At 40.8% G+C, this 17,713-nt stretch overlaps 1 protein-coding gene and 1 long non-coding RNA gene across 3 annotated transcripts; both read left to right on the top strand.

The window, feature by feature from the left end:
* Nucleotides 1-5,063: 5,063 nt before the first annotated feature.
* On the top strand, nt 5,064-13,145 carry LOC104671513. 2 transcript variants are annotated; one of them, XR_004059664.1, is made up of 3 exons: nt 5,064-5,378; nt 8,883-9,109; nt 9,923-13,145. It is a non-coding gene; the product is annotated as an uncharacterized LOC104671513 (long non-coding RNA). The 2 variants fall into 2 exon arrangements; XR_004059665.1 differs by lacking the exon at nt 5,064-5,378 and adding an exon at nt 5,881-6,133.
* Nucleotides 13,146-15,673: 2,528 nt separating this feature from the next.
* On the top strand, nt 15,674-16,219 carry LOC104671512 (60S ribosomal protein L31). The gene is made up of 2 exons (XM_010375013.2): nt 15,674-15,943; nt 16,036-16,219. The coding sequence occupies exons 1-2, from the start codon at nt 15,711-15,713 to the stop codon at nt 16,178-16,180; spliced, it is 378 nt and encodes a 125-aa protein (XP_010373315.1). The 5' UTR covers nt 15,674-15,710; the 3' UTR covers nt 16,181-16,219.
* The last annotated feature ends 1,494 nt before the right edge of the window (nt 16,220-17,713 follow it).

The following is a 17,713-nucleotide window of genomic DNA, read 5'->3' as shown; positions in this document are numbered from 1 at the left end:
CACCATGCCCGGCATTTCAAACCCAGTCTTATGTAAGACACAAGCATGAGAATGAATTCCAAGCCTTGCTTTCTAATGACTTTGTTTCACCTAATTAAATGCCCCTTTGCTATGTATACAGTCTCACTCCTTTGTCTTAGGACAGTATCATTCAGAATTCAAGTATGAACACTGGCATTGTGGAGAGACAGCGAAATTAGTTTTCCTTTCCTCCATCTCCCTTCAAACCACACCTTTCCCCTTATTCCAATGACTTCCATATTTTCTTATTTTATTTTATTTTTATTTTTTTAAGAGACAAGTCTCACTCTGTCGCCCAGGCTGGAGTGCAGTGGCGCAATCTCGGCTCACTGCAAGCTCTGCCTGCCGGGTTGATGCCATTCTCCTGCCTCAGCCTCCTGAGTAGCTGGGACTACAGGTGCCTGCCACCACGCCCGCCTAATTTTTTGTATTTTTAGTAGAGATGGGGTTTCACTGTGTTAGCCAGGATGGGCTCGATCTCCTGACCTCGTGATCTGACCGCCTCGGCCTCCCAAAGTGCTGGGATTACAGGTGTGAGCCACTGTGCCCACGTTCTTATGTATTTAACTTTTTTTCTCACATACTGAAGACTGGAGAATAATTAAATGTTTAAAATTAACTAATAAAAATTGTATTTATCATATACAACACCATGTTTTGAAATACGTATACACTGTGGAATGGTTAAATTGAGCCAAATAACATATGCATTACCTCACATACTTTTTATTTTGTGGTGAGAACAGTTAAAACCTATTTTCTTAGCAATTTTCAAAATACAATACATTGTTATTAACTATAGTCATCATATTGTACAATAGAACTCTTGAACTTATTCCTCCTATCTAACTGAAATTTTGTTATCTTTTGACCAACATGTCCCCAAACCTCCTCCCCTCCACTCCCTCAGCCTTTGGTAACCATCATTCTGTTCTTTACTTCTATGAGTTTGACTGTTTTTAGATTCCACATACAAATAAGATCATGTGATTTGTCTTTCTGTGCCTGACTTTTTTCCACTTAGCATAACGTTCTTGAGGTTCATCCATGTTGTTGCATTTCCATATTTTTAATATTAATCTTTCCAGGTGCCTGAGGAAATTCTTGTCTCAACTCTTCTTTTTATGATTTTGTATATTTTATTCTTGGGATCATAAATAGAAAGTGCTTGATAAATGAACGGTTGTATTCAATCTTTGTAAGATAGCTCTCAAGTCTAAAGCGACAGTATGGACTCTGTGAGCACTTTGCTGACTTTATCATGTTTTTCTGGTGTTGACAGATACTCTATTAGATATCAATTGCTATGTAACAAATTATTCCAAGACTTAGTGTCTGAAAGCAACAATAGTTTAAAATCTTTCAAAGCGTCTACGAATCAGGAATTCAAGAGCAGTTGAGTTGGGTGTTCTGGCTTTAAGTCTTTTATGAGATTGCAGTCAACTGTGAGAGGGCTGTAGTCATCTGATGGCATGACTGGGGCTGGAAGATCTTCCAAAGTCACTCACATGTTGGCAAGTCGGTGCTGGCCGGTTGGTTCCTCTGCAAGAAGGTGTCTGCACAACCCTGACTGAATGCCTTCAAAACATGGCAGCTGGCTTAACCCAGAGCGAGTTAGCCAAGAGAGAGCAAGGCAGAAGCTGCAATGCCTATATGAACTAGCCTTGGAAGTCACACTTTATCATTTCTGCCATATTCTATCAGTCGCAAAGGCAAGCCCTGATTCAACATAAAAGGGGACTATACAAGGGAGTGAATACCAGGAAGTAAGCATCACTGGGGGCCATTTTGGAGGCTGGCTACCACAGAGGTTGTCAGCAGAAAGAATTCTATTTTATTTTATTTTATCTTATTTTATTTTATTTTGAGACAGGGTCTCACTCTGTCGCCCAGGCTGGAATGCAGCAGTCTGATCAGAGAGCCCAGGTTCAGGTGATCCTCCCATCTCAGTCTCCTGGGTAGCTGCGACTACAGGCACAGGCTACAACGTCTGGCTAGGCTAATTTTTTGTGGAGACAGGGTTTCAGCCAAGTTGCCCAGGCTGATCTCAAACTCCTCGGCTCAAGCAATCCACCCACCTCAGTTTCTCAAAGTGTTGAGATTACAGGCATGAGCCACTGTGCCCAGCCAGAAAACTTTTTTTTGGCAATAAACACAATATGCAATTGAAAGTGGCTTAAATAATGACACTATCTCACATAATAAGAAGTATGTAGATAGTGCAGTTCTGGGGTTAATTATTGGCCCTGATACCTCCCTCCAAGACAAAGAGCTCATTATATTTTCACTTTGCCTTCTTCAACATGCTGGAGATCTCTCCCATCATGGTCACATGTTGGCTGCAGTGGTTTTGGGGATCATAGGCAGACAGAACCACATCCATTGCAAAAGAAAGGAGCGTCATTTTGTGAGTTAATTTTATTATGAGAGATAACATTTCCTGGAAATGCTGTTATTGTTATCTCAGATTCCACTGGCCAGGACTGGATAACATAGTAATGCCTAAAAGACATATTATATTGTAAATCCATATATTTCCAAGCATCAGTATTTTGTAAATGCATACCTCATTTTTCAGCAAGAAAAAGAAAATTAAGAGCCCAGAGAAACTCAATCTTAAAAAAATTTAGAAATATGACCGGGCGCGGTCGCTTATGCCTGTAATCCCAGCACTTTGGGAGGTCGAGACGGGTGGATCACCTGAGGTCAAGAGTTTGAGATCAGCCTGGCCAACATGGTGAAACCCCATCTCTAGTAAAAATACAAAAATTAGCTGGGTGTGGTGGCAGGTGCTTGTAATCCCAGCTACTCTGGAGGCCAAGGCAGGAGAATGGCTTGAACCGGGAAGGCGGAGGTTGCAGTGAGCCGAGATCGCGTCATTGCACCGCAGCCTGGGCGACAAGAGCAAAACTCTGTCTCAAAACAACAACAACAACAAATTTAAAAATATTTAGATAGTTTTACAGATACTCTAGTACAGACATACTCAATTCTGTCAAGACTGAAGAACTTTCCAGGGACCTAGTATCAGAACTCTGTTTCTCTCATCTCCTTACCAAATAAAAGAGGATGGCTTGACTAATGACCTTCTTGTGATACTTACCTGTTGGCCTTTTCATTTGACCCTGGAATGTTCTGTTTTGCTAGGTGTAGTATATGCCAATGAATGTGAAAGAAAACAGTGGCAGAGAGATGAAGGATTTATTGACAATGGTTCTTTGGCTAGGTAGAATGACACCTGCTAATTACCAATAAGTGTCTTGGAAAGTGAAATGTTAAAGCAAAATCACAGATGTGATTCTCATATATATGCTTAAGGTTATTCAGAATGTGGTAAGGTCACAGAAACAATCAACAATTAAGCTAGAAAACAAACTGTATATTCTTAGTAAAGAAAATAGAAGTTTTATTGAAGTGCTCCATTGTTTTTAAAAATTAAAAATTTCAGATCCTTACAATTTTCCAAAATAGGATCATTAAAATAAACCTTTATTTTTATACTTGTTAGAGGTCTTCTTGTCTGGAGAAATGACAGTGACTGAATGTCTGTGTTCTACCCAAAGCACTCATAGGCCACGATGGACCTACATTCCTGGCCTTCAGTCAGTTTCCGGATCCTTCTTTGCCCAGGGCTAAGACACTTAAATAAGGATTTATTAAAATTAACATACCTGCAATTCTGGTTCTTAGATGGGAAGCATTTAATATATGGGCTTGGTTCTGAGACTTTACTTGATAAAACTCCAACTGTTTTGGCTGACATCTTTGGCACTTTGTGACTGATTAAGGCACCTGCCTCCGGTTCCATGTCACTTCGTCTTGGGAAACGTGGCGCTAATGCCACTTTTCAACCCCCACCCTATTCAGCGACTTTAACACGGGCGACAGTCCAGGGCTAAACAGTTGCTTAAACAGTTAAATGTGTGTTTTCTTGAGGTGAACCACGTACACAACAACCCCCTTTGAGTGAAACAATTTTGTTGTGTAACGATTTGTCACTTCTACATGGATGAGGTCAACGAAACCCTCAAAGTTGCTGTCTCAGGAATACATTTTGTTCGTGGTTGGGAAAACGAAGTGGAGAATGTTATGGCATAGGGAAAATAGCTTGTTTATTTTCTCAGTGGTTAAGTGGGAGTGGGTAAAACACAATTGGCCGTGCATGTGCTTTGTTAAAACGGTGGTGCAGTAATTCTAAATGAGAAGACAAGAAGCCCATCGTCACCGTCTTCTCCCTTTGTCTCACATTCCCCCCGGAGGTGTGTGGGGGGATCTCACTCAATGCGGAGGTGGCGGGGCTGGGGGGCGACGCCCCAGAGGCGAAGGCGGAGACGTCAGGCGCCGCTCCTGACCTCTCAGGATACCAGTCGGCTACACGCAAGGTCGGGGGCAAGGCCGCGTGGCGGCTTGGAGCGGCGCGAAGGAAGCGAAGGCTGGCGGCCCCAGGGCAAACGGTTCTGGCGGCGCCAGCCTGGGGCGCTGCAGCGGGCGGGGCGTGCGCAGGGCCGCTCCCGGGAGAGAAAGGAACCTCCGCAATGTCGGGGCCGGCTGTGGCCGGAAAACGGAGGGAAGAAGGAAAAGAAGGAAGAGGGAGGGGGAAAAGGAGGTGGGGAGACGAAGAAGCGGGGAGGCGGCGGGCAGGGCCTGCGGCGCGCAGCCCCAGTAGATCTCCGGAAATTTTCCACTAAGCTCCGAGCGCCAGGGCCGCCCAGGCGCAGCCCGCCTCTGCGCGCCTGCGACCCACGTGACGGTGATTCACTAGGCGCCCCCTTCCCAGCCCGCGCGCGGACTTGGAGTTGAGCGGGGGAGCAGGGGCTGGGGAGGAGGAAGAGGAGGAGGAGGGAGGAAGGGTTCGGGAAGAGGGAGGAGGGGAAGCAGAGGGGATGAGGAGATGTGGAGGCGCCGGCTGGTACCTGGGGCCCGCCTCCCGGGTGTGTGGGGGTCGGGTCGGAGGCCCAGTAATGCCCCCTCCAGTCCAGCCTGGGCAGCCTGGGAGACTGGCGGGTTCGCGCCAGCCACGCTCGCCTGCGTGGTGGAAAACCTAGAGAGCCCTACAGCGTCAGGGCTAACCCTGGGCCACCTCGAGGCCCCGCGGAGTTTTCGTTAACGCGCCGGGCGGTGCAGGGATGCCCTGCTTGGGAGAGTGCAGGGTGGGAAGCGGGCACGCCCTGTTGGCAGCTGCCAGCGCTTGTGTACGTGGCTGCTGACGTGGAGAACTGTAGCTGTGGAAAGCCTGCGCCCCAGGGAGGGACGCGGGGGTGCAGTCGCGGCCCATTATCTGTGCCCGGGAAGTCCTGAAGGCTTCAGGAGCTATCACATTAAACCCCCAGACCCACGAGAAAGTCCTTGAAGCTTCGGTGAGCGTGGGATTTGGCATGCTGTTGGTTCCGTATGGGTCCCCATTAAGACTTAGAAGTCGGCATACCAAGATTTCCTCTTACTCTTCGGCTGTGTTGAGTAGACATTACACTAGACACCCCGCTCATGACTCTGGTCTTGCAAGGAAACATTTATTTCAAAAATACTGCAAGCGTTTCATCTCTCGTGTCCTTTTAGGTTCTTTCTAGTAATTGTGAACTTTTCCTCTCAAGTCATTCCATCAAAGTCTTGGAAGCAAATGAAAAAAACATACTGGCCTGAAATAGACTTAAGATCTTTCTTTACCAACTGCGTTTCCGGGGAAGACAGCCTGGTGGGTTTGCAGTTCAGGTTTCCTCACAGCCTCTCCTGGGGGTCTTTTTCCCTCTCTGGTACCTTGAGGCATAGGACAGAAGGGAGCTGCTGAAGTTTCTGGATGTCCCTTGTTTTTTACATTTGTTTTAACTTCTTCTGGCCAGGACTGTGTGTATTGTTTTCTCACAGATTTCTGCAATTAGAATTATTGTAATTAGTAAGAATAGTATCTTCATATAAGGCTTAGGGTACACACTAAGGTCTTTATAAATATGTGCATATTCATTTCTCTCATCAACTGTGAGGAGGTACGGGCTATTCTTACCCCATTATTCACCTTTTGCAAATGAGGAAACTGATCCTTGGAGAAGTTAGATAACTTGCCCAAGGCCATTCGTTCTCTAAGAGGAGGAACTGGAATTTGACCCCAAACTGTCAGGTAAATTCAATGCTTTGTTCACTATGCAGTATAAATTCTTTATTAATAAATTTAATTGTATTGAAATTTTAAGTTTACATTTTGGTGGGATTTTCCCCCTATTTTATTAAAGTGGCCTTCCTGAATTTTATTATGGAGGGATGTTTAAAGTTAGTTTGGGTAGAAAGCCACACACAATTTTAAAAAGGAAGTCTTATGAAGAAATCATGCATTCCAAGGCAGTGTTACATTTTTCTTACATGGTAGATTATTGAAATATTTGACCTAAGAACTTACTTTTTTCTCAGGAGAAAGAGTTGTCTTCATACACCTTTAACCCTGAGCCAATGGTGAATCCTCCAGGAGAATGACGATGAGGCTTTTTAGTCTTCGATATATATCGATTGAAATGTACTCAAGAAGTGAATACCCTTGAAAGGACGATGACATAATGCCAAATGAAAAGGAAATTTCCCAAAGAAAGCTAGATAATGGATAGATTTGATAACAAGATACTACTGGTTTTTTCCTTCTGGAACCTTCTTTTCTGCACTTGAAACTTTCCCCATCCAGCCAAGACTGGGTTAGAAGCCCCTTTTGTGTGTTCGTGTGGCCCACAAGGTCTGCCCCTGTAGTGGTACTGACCACGCTGTATTCTCGTGGCCTGTTCACCTGGCTGTGCTTCCCAAGAGAGTAGGTGCCTCGAAGAGCAGACATCCTGTCGGGCTCAACATAATACAACAGCGTGTCCCCAGGGCCCAGGACAGTTGTTTGTCCTAGAGTTATGGGAGTTATTGAGCTAAGCAATACTTGTTAAAAGCATGAGCTTACACAATTGATCAGCCATGTCTTGTTAGGATGTACAGAATTGGGATTTAGCAGAAACTGGGAGAGCAATGTACCCATCAGGAACTGTCTGTTCAATCTTGGTCTGTATATATCCCACTGACCCACATGTTATTTTGCACATAATAGTTTTTTGATGTTTATTAAGAACAAAAACAACCTCTTTAAAATTGTGTGTCCAGTTAGCTAACTTTATTTCAGCATCCAATTAATAATCAGAGGTTTAATAACTACAGCCTTAATTCTGGCTTCACAATGATAGAATGATAAAATCAGGATTTTTTTTGGCTGAAGGAGACCTTATAACTGCTCTGTCCAATACACAACCACTAGCCACATGTCTGTTTGAATGAATTAAACTTAATAAAATTAATAATTAAGTTCTTCAATAGGGCATTTTAATTGCTCAGTAGCCACATGTGACTACTTAAAAATAAAATTAATTGTATTCATTCAAAAATGGATAGCACTGACATAGATAGTTCCATTATTGTAGAAAGTATTATTGGACAGGGCTGGTAAGTTACCAAAGGAAAAAAAACAGGTAAAAGAAGGTATTTTAGATAGCATTAGCATTCTTACATACAAAGAACATTACACTCATATTCCAGGTGTCTTTTATTAGGTTGGTGCAAAAGTAATTGAGGTTTTCGCCATTACTTTTAATGACAAAATATTTCATATATGATAAACATGTTTCCTTAGCAGTCATACCTTAATTAATGCATATTTAAACATATTCAGGAGAATGAATGGTTCAAAAGGATTCCTTTTTGCATTCCTTTAAATCATTCCAGTTGATCCTTTGTGAGTCTTATTTTTTTTGTTTAAACATACTGAAATCAACTTGAATCACTACACAAGATTCCTTAGATTTGGCTGTGCTTTTTAAGCTCGCATGATTGAGAAACTAAAATACTCAGTAATGTTGGTAAAGGACAAATGCCAGATAGTTTTGGACAGACCAAATATATATTTAATGACATCACACATGCAATACAGACAGTTCTCAACTTACAAACGCTCTATTGAGAAGCAGCCGTAGGTTAAATATAAAACATACTGGGTGTACCTTCTTTAAAATCCTCCTAAGAACAGTACCGCCAGGGTATCCATTGTATAAACGAATTAGTATATAAAAAAATAAAAATAAGTCTTAGAGAATGCTGTAGAGGCAATAAAGAGCCTGTGTAAAACTCTGGGGGAATTAGTTGAGGTTATTTCCACAGTAGAGCAGATTTGCTTAAGTAACCCCCTGACAAAAATAGCTTAGTTCCGCCACCCACCAGCATGCCTGCTGTGTGCATTTCCCCCGGTCCTTCAGTCGTTAAAACTTTCTCATTTCATTTATACTCCAGTTTCAGTTCTGTTGATTCAAAGTTTTGGGACTTAGGGCAAGTTTGCTAGCTTCTCGGAGCCTCAGTTTTTTAAACTGTTAAATAGGAATAACAGCATGATGAGTGCCAAAAATTAAAGAAAAATTTATGTGAAAATATAGATTAGAAAGAAAACTAATATAAATGCAAGGGATTATGATCATAACTGCTCATAAAACTTCAGTACTCCCTGGGAAGATCAACTGGCCATCAGTCATGTGCACATGACCAGAATCTGGGCCGTCATATTTTTTTAAGCAAGTTGATGGCCTGAGGGTTCTTGGCCAGGTGGGAGGAGGCTGCTCTGGGATGTCGAAGAGAGATTTTAAAAAGGAGATGGAAGGCTGTGAAAACATAGTTCAAATTGGAGGGAGCTTGGGCAAATACTACCTTTTCCTTTAAGGAATGAATGTAATTGCTTGCATTTTCTCTCTGCTTCCATCCTGTCACATTGATTTATTCCGAAGGCTAAAGTTTCTACTTTACATTCTAATTCATCTGACATAGCGTGTTTTTAAAAACTTAGCATTGTTGCTTTGATTTTCCAGTTGTCTTTTGCTGATGGAGCCTCTGTGAAGGGCAAATTCGAAGTACAGCTGGGTGCTGCAGTGCAGGAGTGGGAATGTGTGGCTGTGGTTATGAAGGAGCCTAGGCAGCTATGCCTTTAGCCCCTGGTGAAGCAGTACCGGTCACATTTTGCCAGTCAAACGGAGAGGCAGCAGTAGTAAGACCAGACCAAATCAAACCAAACCAAGCAAACCACAGGGGAATGGAGGTAAGTGAAGAGCGCCAGAGAATGATGGCTCACAACAGTTCTAAGCATGGTGCATATATCAGTTCAGTTAAGCCTTATGATGACCCTAGGGGGTCAGCACTATTATCGTTATTATCCCCAACTGAGGCACAGAACAACTGTGTGACTAAGCAACTGTGCTCAATGTCACACCACTCTTCAGTGATAGAAGTGACATTTTAACTCAGGCAGCTGGATCTGGAGTTTGTCCTCTTAGCAATTCTCAAACTTTCTGGTCTCAGGACCCCCTTGCAGTCTTAAAAAGTGTTGGATGTCAATGTATTTAAAAGTAATAACCAACTCACAATATGCTGATATAAATAACATTTAAAAGTGAAAATAGCTGTGTTTCTCAAAGTACAAAAGGTTGAGAATGGCATCGAAGAATGAAGAATCAAAGAATGGTATCACTTTATAGTTTTGCAAACTTATGCACTATACTGTACCTCCTTTGGTGTGACAGTGGTTAGGAAGAGAGGAAATGAGAGAGACTAAAAGGTACAAGTGATGGGAACTCAAGACCTGTCTCAGTGAGCCCCCACACTCTCGTATGAGGAAGAAATGATAACTAAAGAATCGTCTGTAAAGTGTACAGCAGCATCTGGATTTTCATGCCTGGTTTAATCTTCAATAGATTGTTTGGATTCATTTCTCTCTCTCTCTCTCTCTCTCTCTCTCTCTCTCTCTCTGTGCATACACACACATATTTGAGGTTAGGTTAAAAACTTTGTCATAAAATATATGTAAACTGGAAAGGATTTTAGAGATTATCTGACAATTCTTTTTCTTTTATAGATGAATGCATCTGAGGCCAGACAGGAAAATGACTTATCGCTGGTTGAATTGCTGGTTAGTGGCTGGATTGGAGGTAGAACCCAGATCTTCTGCCTCTTTATTCTACTCATGTCCTGTCATGGAAATTAGTCAATCTAATTGCTGTTATTATAGAAGTCCGTTTCACCAGAGAGTTTGTGAATTGACAACCATAAAATCTGTGGTAAATTCACAGGCTTCATCAATGCCATTGTGAAATATTGACCCTCTGCTTCCCAGATTGCAACTCCCTCAGGCTTGGTCTGTTTGCTGTTAGGATTTGTTACAACTTCTTGCTTATTGCCTTTTGTTTCACAAGCAGTGCTGAATATGGGCTGGGTATTGGAAAGAGGATAAGCAAATGAGAACCCACAGTTCTGTGACGTGAAAACACTGATTGGCCAGTCCCCGTTATCTGCAGGATGTGCTTTTCTTAAGGATGAACATATTTTGGTTCACAGGTTTCCAAGACAAGCACATTCCTGCCAACATGATCCTTGGACAAACTGTTCTGGAATTTGAGCTCGCTACTGGAAGAGGGTTAAGTCCAGGACACACACACACATTTCAGTGGGGGGCAAGCTGTAGTTGGCTATGTTAGCACCTCATTATACAACAGTTTCAAGATAAAGTGATTCCAGATGTGCTCTCAGCAAGTACCTAGTACTTACGATTTTTACCCATTAGCCTAAAATCTACTTTCAGAATTTTGGGGAAGCCAGAGTTAGTTAATTAACTAGTTATTCTTCATAAAGTTGATTCTAAGTTGACTATAATTTGCAGTATGTTTCAAGTTAGAGGATACCCATTATAACCATATAAAACATACATATTTATAGACACATATATATATATTATCACACAGACTTGCCTTTGACAATGATTATAAGTTCATTTGAAGCACTAGTTTAATGATCATTAGGTTCCTTTGTCCTGGAAATTTCATTTAGAAACATTAGGAAAATATATATCTAAGAAGTAGTATTCTAGTTTCTTCTTATTGATGAAGCTGCAGTGATAGTCATTGTTAGTCTGAAGCATAAATTTCATGAGTAAGTCCTGGTTAAAAGGCTGCCTCCCTTGTTTAAAAAAACAAGATTTGAAATTTTTTGCTTTGTAACCTAAATTTACGAAAAAGAGTTAAAGAGAAAAGATGATGTTTTCCCTGATAATTCATATTATTGTTAGGAATATGGAATTTTTGCATCACTTGGCCCTAGAAGGTGGAGAGCTAAAGGTGAACATTTCATTTTGCTCTCAAATATTTTAAATTTGTCTGCAGAAATTATGATTTCTGCTGAATACAATGGAAGCCTTCTTAGCTGGTCTTACTTGAGTTGAGAATATTGCATCGTAGTATCCTCTTTTGATTTTATTTTGCTCTAAAGTACATTTTTAAAAATTTAGGTATGATATCTGGCATCAAGGACAACACCATTTATTTGCCAAAGGGTGTAACCTAGGGCATTATACACTAAATGGGAATATTGGCAGACATACTCTTCAGGGGTACCTGTTTTGCTGTAGGGCAGTACCTACAGCAAAGCAGTCTGGGTATGATGGACTCTGGATCCAGACTGTTTGGTTTCATTTCTGCTTCTGCTTTTTACTAGCTGTGTGCTTTAATTTCAGGAATGTGAAAGATGAATAATAACTCACGAAGATTTAGTTAAGTCTGAACTTGTAAAGGAAGCACTTGGAACCATGCCTGCCATATGTTAAGTACTATGCAAGTGTTAGCTTAAACAAACAAACAAATCTCAAATTTTGTTTTTGTCATGTCAGAGAGGCTAACATCAAGTGATGGCTGAAGCAGCAAACAACTAATTAAATTTAAAAGGAAAATGATCTTTGGAATTAATCCTTTCTTGTGAAAAGTTTTCTAGAGCTTCCATCCAGCTGTGGCTAAACCTGGAGGTGAGGAAAGTGTGGCAGAGTGAATGCCATTGATTAAAGAAAGGCCAAGACCTTGCTCTCTAACAATTGTTTCTATTATTTCTATTTTGAGAGAAAGACCCTTAGTGTTACCCATCAGCAGGAGATGGACTGTAGTCTTTGTGTGGATTGACAAACATTTGTAGTTTAACAATGCGAAGGGCTTTCTTTGCAGGAAATGAAAAAGTTGTGATTTTCCGTAAGTCATTTAGAGAGTCACTATTGAGCCAGTCAGGCTGGGCCCGCTAGTCCATACAACGGTTCTGTGACAATTAGTCTTGTGCTGTTGTAGCATTTCAGACTCATGGAGCCTTTTTCTTAGAAGACCTCTCATCCTTCTGGCTGACACAGTCCCATCCCAGGGTGCAGGGCCTGAAAAGTGGAGTACAGTCTGGATTTCAGCCCTAACCATCCCCGCCCCACAGGACACGGTGCAGTACACAAATGGCACATTGAATGTGGTAGCCATGAAGACAGATTTTTGAATTTTACTTTCTGTGCTTCAGCTCAGGAAATATGTTTATTTTATTGTTCAGTCATAGTCTACTTGAATAGCTGGATCTGGGGAAGAGATGGTTCAGTATTTTTTGTCATTGAATCCAGTGGTTGATTGTTAATTATTACTTAAGATTATCCACAAACATCCTGCTGACAGTCCAAGACTGTTTTCTATCAGAGGTTTTATGAAGCCACTTAATTTAGGGTTAAGGTCCTGCTGAACCTTATAGGAGTCTTTAAAAGCAAGGAGAAAGGCATCAGAATATCACACCCTTTTAGCTATAAATCATATTTCTGTAATGCTGTTGCTACTTTTTTTCTGCGCGCTCTTGCAATTTAAGATGATGCATTTTATTTCCAGTGGTTTGCAAGCTGTAACTGAAAAACAGAATGCTCGGAAAAGCCTCTGGCTAAAAACCAGTCTATTGACATAGAATAATGTCAGGAGTGGCCCCAGGAGATTTGTGGATTTTGGCCTGTCTTGTTTCTTATCCAATATTTCTTTTCAGTATTATCACAGTTAAATTCCTCATTGGATATGCAATAGTTTAAAATCACATTAAAGTTTGGACTTAAATCAAGCATAGCAAAAAGTCTTGATTCTTTGACATTAGCTCCCAACATTCTTCTATTACGGTTTCAGTGGTCCTGAACTTTGGAAGATGCTGATCAGGTAATAACTCTACTGTCCCCTACAAGGAGAATGCCACCTGTAAAAAGGCACTGAGAAGTTTTATTGTCTCAAATATATTTATTCTGATTCTTAAGAAAACTTGAAGTAACTTGTGTTGTTTTGTTCTTACTTCTTTTTGTTTAGAAATCTTTAATTTTCATTTCCCCGCCCTGAGTCTTTTCCATTCTGAAATGAGTACAAACTGCTTTTTAGCTCACACATATGCTCCAGAAACAGTTGTTTCGATGATTAAATTTTTATCTGACAGTAAGTAACATGCACTTAATACATTATAGTTTATAAAGTACTTTTTCAAATGCCTTACACGTTTAATACCATGATCTTTTGAAATGGACATTACAATTTTCTCCTTTTCTGCAAACTGGGAAACTAAAGCTCAGAGATCCACGTACTGTGCTACCCAAAGAATATAGGAAGACAACCAGACTTTTAACCTTTTATTGATTAAAAAAGATGTGTCCTCACAATTTCCATGTGATTAACCAGTCCTGAAATTATAAGACATCCTTTCCTCACTTAATTATATGTAGTGTTGTTGTGGGACTTTTTCTTAGTTCAGCTAAAGATGGGGTTTTTGTCACAGGGCCGTGAAAATTTAGGCTCACAGACAATTTAAAGGGTGACTAAGGCAGGGTTTTATTGGGTGAAAAGGAAAACAAGGGGAAAGGGAGACTCTTAGCAAAGTGAGACAGTATGCTTCTTGCCCCTGAGCTTCTTGCCTTGCAGACTGAATCCCAGGTTTCACCCAGGAAGAGGAGGGGCCAGACTCCTTCCTACAGACTTCTGTGGCTCCACCCCAGTGCGCAGGCCCATAGGGGTTTTGCGGGGTAGCCTTGCCCACATGACTGTCTCAGTGTAGTACATGTGATATGGCCTAAATTGGGAAATACCTAAATTAGTAGCTACCTGTGAATTTGTCCTAACTTATTTAGATAATCATTTGAAATGATTTAAAATTATTTGGGTTTTTAGCTCTGACCACACTTATACACACACACACACATACACATAAACACACAAATTAACAAGCCTTCGAGCAAAATTAATGGTAGTGCATCTGCAGCTTTTCGAAGTAATCAGAGAACCTTGAACCCTAGCTTATTTGACATTTTCACCTTTTCTAACTTTTTTTCAGAGTGTGTTGACATTCAGGTCAATTTTGAGCTGCTTTTAAGAATACCCAGTGCCGGCCGGGCGCGGTGGCTCAGGCCTGTAATCCCAGCACTTTGGGAGGCCGAGACGGGCGGATCACGAGGTCAGGAGATCGAGACCCTCCTGGCTAACACGGTGAAACCCCGTCTCTACTAAAAAAAAAAAAAATACAAAAAACTAGCCGGGCCAGGTGGCGGGCGCCTGTAGTCCCAGCTACTCGGGAGGCTGAGGCAGGAGAATGGCGTAAACCTGGGAGGCGGAGCTTGCAGTGAGCTGAGATCCGGCCACTGCACTCCAGCCCGGGCGACAGAGCGAGACTCTGTCTCAAAAAAAAAAAAAAAAAAAAAGAATACCCAGTGCCTAGTATAGTATAGGCATTTAATGCCTTTCAAATAAATGACTGAATTGTTCACCATATGGGCAAAAGACAATTTGTAAATAGGTATCTGTAAATGCAGAGTACCTAAATGCAATACAAATAGTAGTCACATTATGTTTCTTGTTTTAAACTAGAAGATTTTGGCGTAGTCTGAAGTGGTATTATAGGAGCAAGGACTTTGGAATCTGAAAAGATCGAGAATTGAATCTTCACCTTAGCATTTACTGCTGGTTACTACACCTTCCTTAGGCATTCCACGTAACTTCTCTGATCTTCAATGTCTTCACCTGCAAATTTGGGATTATATTATCTACCTTACAACATCACTGGAAGGACCATCTAAATTAATATATGCAAGGTACCCTGCACAATGCTTAATGCATAAAATGTGCTCAAAGTTCATGCATTTTTAGAATTTATTTGTGTATGCAACTTTGTAGCCAATTAACAGAGCCCCCAAGTAACAGCTTGTATATTTTCTGATTAACCTTTGTATGTAAAAATCCAGCTGCATAATCTGTCGTATAAAAGACCCGTGGTGATGGTAGTATGGTGTATACTACAGATTTTATACATAATCTGGAGTATAAAAGACCCATGGTGATAGTAGCAGTTCAACATGCCTATTCTAAACTCTATACAAAGAATAAAGGGCCAAAAATAGTTAAGATAATTTTGAAGAAGACCAAGGTGCAGATATTTACATTAATAGATCTCAAGACTTACTATGAAGCCATAGTAATCAAGGTGGGACAGTGATGGCAAAGGCATAGACATATATGCTGATGGGACAGAAAGGACAGTTAGGAAACAGACCCACACACAGGTGGAAACTTGTTATGTATAAGAGGTAATATAGAAGAAGAGTTTGATGATTCAGTAATGGATTCTGGTACAACTAGTTATCCATATGGGAAAAAGTAAAATTATATCCCTATATCATGCCATGTACAAAAATTAATCACATGTAGGTTGAAGACCTAAATGTGAAAAGTACAATTTTTAAACATCTAAAAGGAAATATTTTATCACCTTTGGATACCTAAGAATTTCTTAAACAATGTACAAAAACAAACATTAAAGAAAAAGATAACTAACTTGGACCCGGCAGAATGGCTCCCGCAAAGAAGGGTGGCGAGAAGAAAAAGGGCCGTTCTGCCATCAACGAGGTGGTGACCCGAGAATACACCATCAACATTCACAAGCGCATCCATGGAGTGGGCTTCAAGAAGCGTGCCCCTCGGGCACTCAAAGAGATTCGGAAATTTGCCATGAAGGAGATGGGAACTCCAGATGTGCGCATTGATACCAGGCTCAACAAAGCTGTCTGGGCCAAAGGAATAAGGTGCTAAAGTTATCTGTATTTGAAGGTGAACTTTTGCAGTGACACCAGCTTCACTTCCACCCTGCAAGAGCCCGTATCAGTTCAGTAATTTGGAATGTCCCATACCGAATCCGTGTGCGGCTGTCCAGAAAACGTAATGAGGATGAAGATTCACCAAATAAGCTCTACACTTTGGTTACCTATGTACCTGTTACCACTTTCAAAAATCTACAGACAGTCAATGTGGATGAGAACTAATTGCTGATCATCAAATACATCAAATAAAGTTATAAAATTGAAAAAAAAAAAAAAGAAAAAGGTAAACTTGACTATGTTAAAATTGGAAATTTCTGATGTTAAATAATACCTAAATAAGTGAAAAGTGAGTGAGAAAGATATTTAAACATAAAAAGTTTTATATACAGTGTATATAAAGAACACCTATAAATCAATGGGAAAAAGACAACCCAATAGAAAAATAGGTAAAAGATACAAACAGGCAGTGGACAGAAAAGAAAACCTGAATGGCCAGTAGCCATATGAACATAGCGATCAAGGAAACATAAAATTAAAACCACCAGAAAGTAGGATTTTACATTCGCCAGAGATCAAGTATTGGTGAGGATGTAGAGCAAATAAATTTTATCCACTGTTCATGGGATAATTTCACTGGCATCACCACTTTGGAAAACAATTTAACAAAATCTAGTACAATTGAAGACGAGCCTATCATATCACCTGCACCTACCTCTACTGCTGGGTCTAATCCCTACAGAAAGTCTCCCAGTACCTGCCACAGTTCCTAGTGCCAAGTAAGAGCTCAGTAAATAGATGTTAAAAGAAGGAAGAAAGGATGGAAGGAAGGGAGAAAGGATGATAGCAAGGAGAGAAGGAAGAAAGGAAGGAAGTAAGGAAGAAGGGAGGAAGGATGGAAAGATATAAGACTATCTGTGTCATTGGCTTCTTTTTTGCTTTGTTTTGGGTGTTGTGGGACTGCTGCTTTCTTGTCTGCATGGTCTCAAACCACCCTATAGGTTTGTCAACTCCAGTGGAACTTTGGGAATCTCAGATGATTCACCTCTACCTCTCAGATTTTACTCTGAATGGCAGTAAGGATTTTCATAACCGATGAATACATTCTGTAAATGCATTTCCTTACAGAATTCACAGTGGTACTTCTTTAAATAGTAAGCTCTGATTGCATATTTGAAGTGAATCTATGTAAGGTGTAAAATGAGATGTACCAGTATATTATGGGTAGCATAAAATATTAGTTATTACTGGATTTTAAAAATTCTTTCGGCAAAGAAAGATGAGGCTTGATGCCCTGAAAAGATAAAATACAATGTTTTTTTCAGGCATATGAGTAATCAAAAAGCATTTCACTGGTTTGTGAAGAAATGGGCATTCTTTTTAAATAGTAAATATTCATACACAGCCAATTTTTAAAATAACATATATTCCCTAGAGCATGGAAAACATGGCAGCTCTTCCCATAGCTGGAAGAATGTGTGGTTACCCTGGCAACATCATTTTAGTTCCTGCTTCCAAGTACCACCTGGTGATTTCAAGTCTTAACAGCTGTGCAGCATCTACATTTCCATTGAGGAAATAAAACACATTCATGCATCATCTAATGGAGAATTTAAGAAGAAACGAGCTTGCAAATTTGAGAAAGGAGGGAAACGAATAGCACTACCTGGCAGCAAAGCTAATTGAGGTTTAAAAACCGTTAACTGCAGTCTTGGAAGTGTTTCTGAAGCAGCTAAGTCCACTGCATTGGGCTATGGG

This window comes from Rhinopithecus roxellana, chromosome 10, assembly GCF_007565055.1.
Source record: "Rhinopithecus roxellana isolate Shanxi Qingling chromosome 10, ASM756505v1, whole genome shotgun sequence".
NCBI classification, from domain to species: Eukaryota; Metazoa; Chordata; class Mammalia; order Primates; family Cercopithecidae; genus Rhinopithecus; species Rhinopithecus roxellana.
The sequence above is the reverse complement of the archived record's forward strand: the minus strand, read 5'-3'. Positions and strand labels throughout refer to the sequence as shown.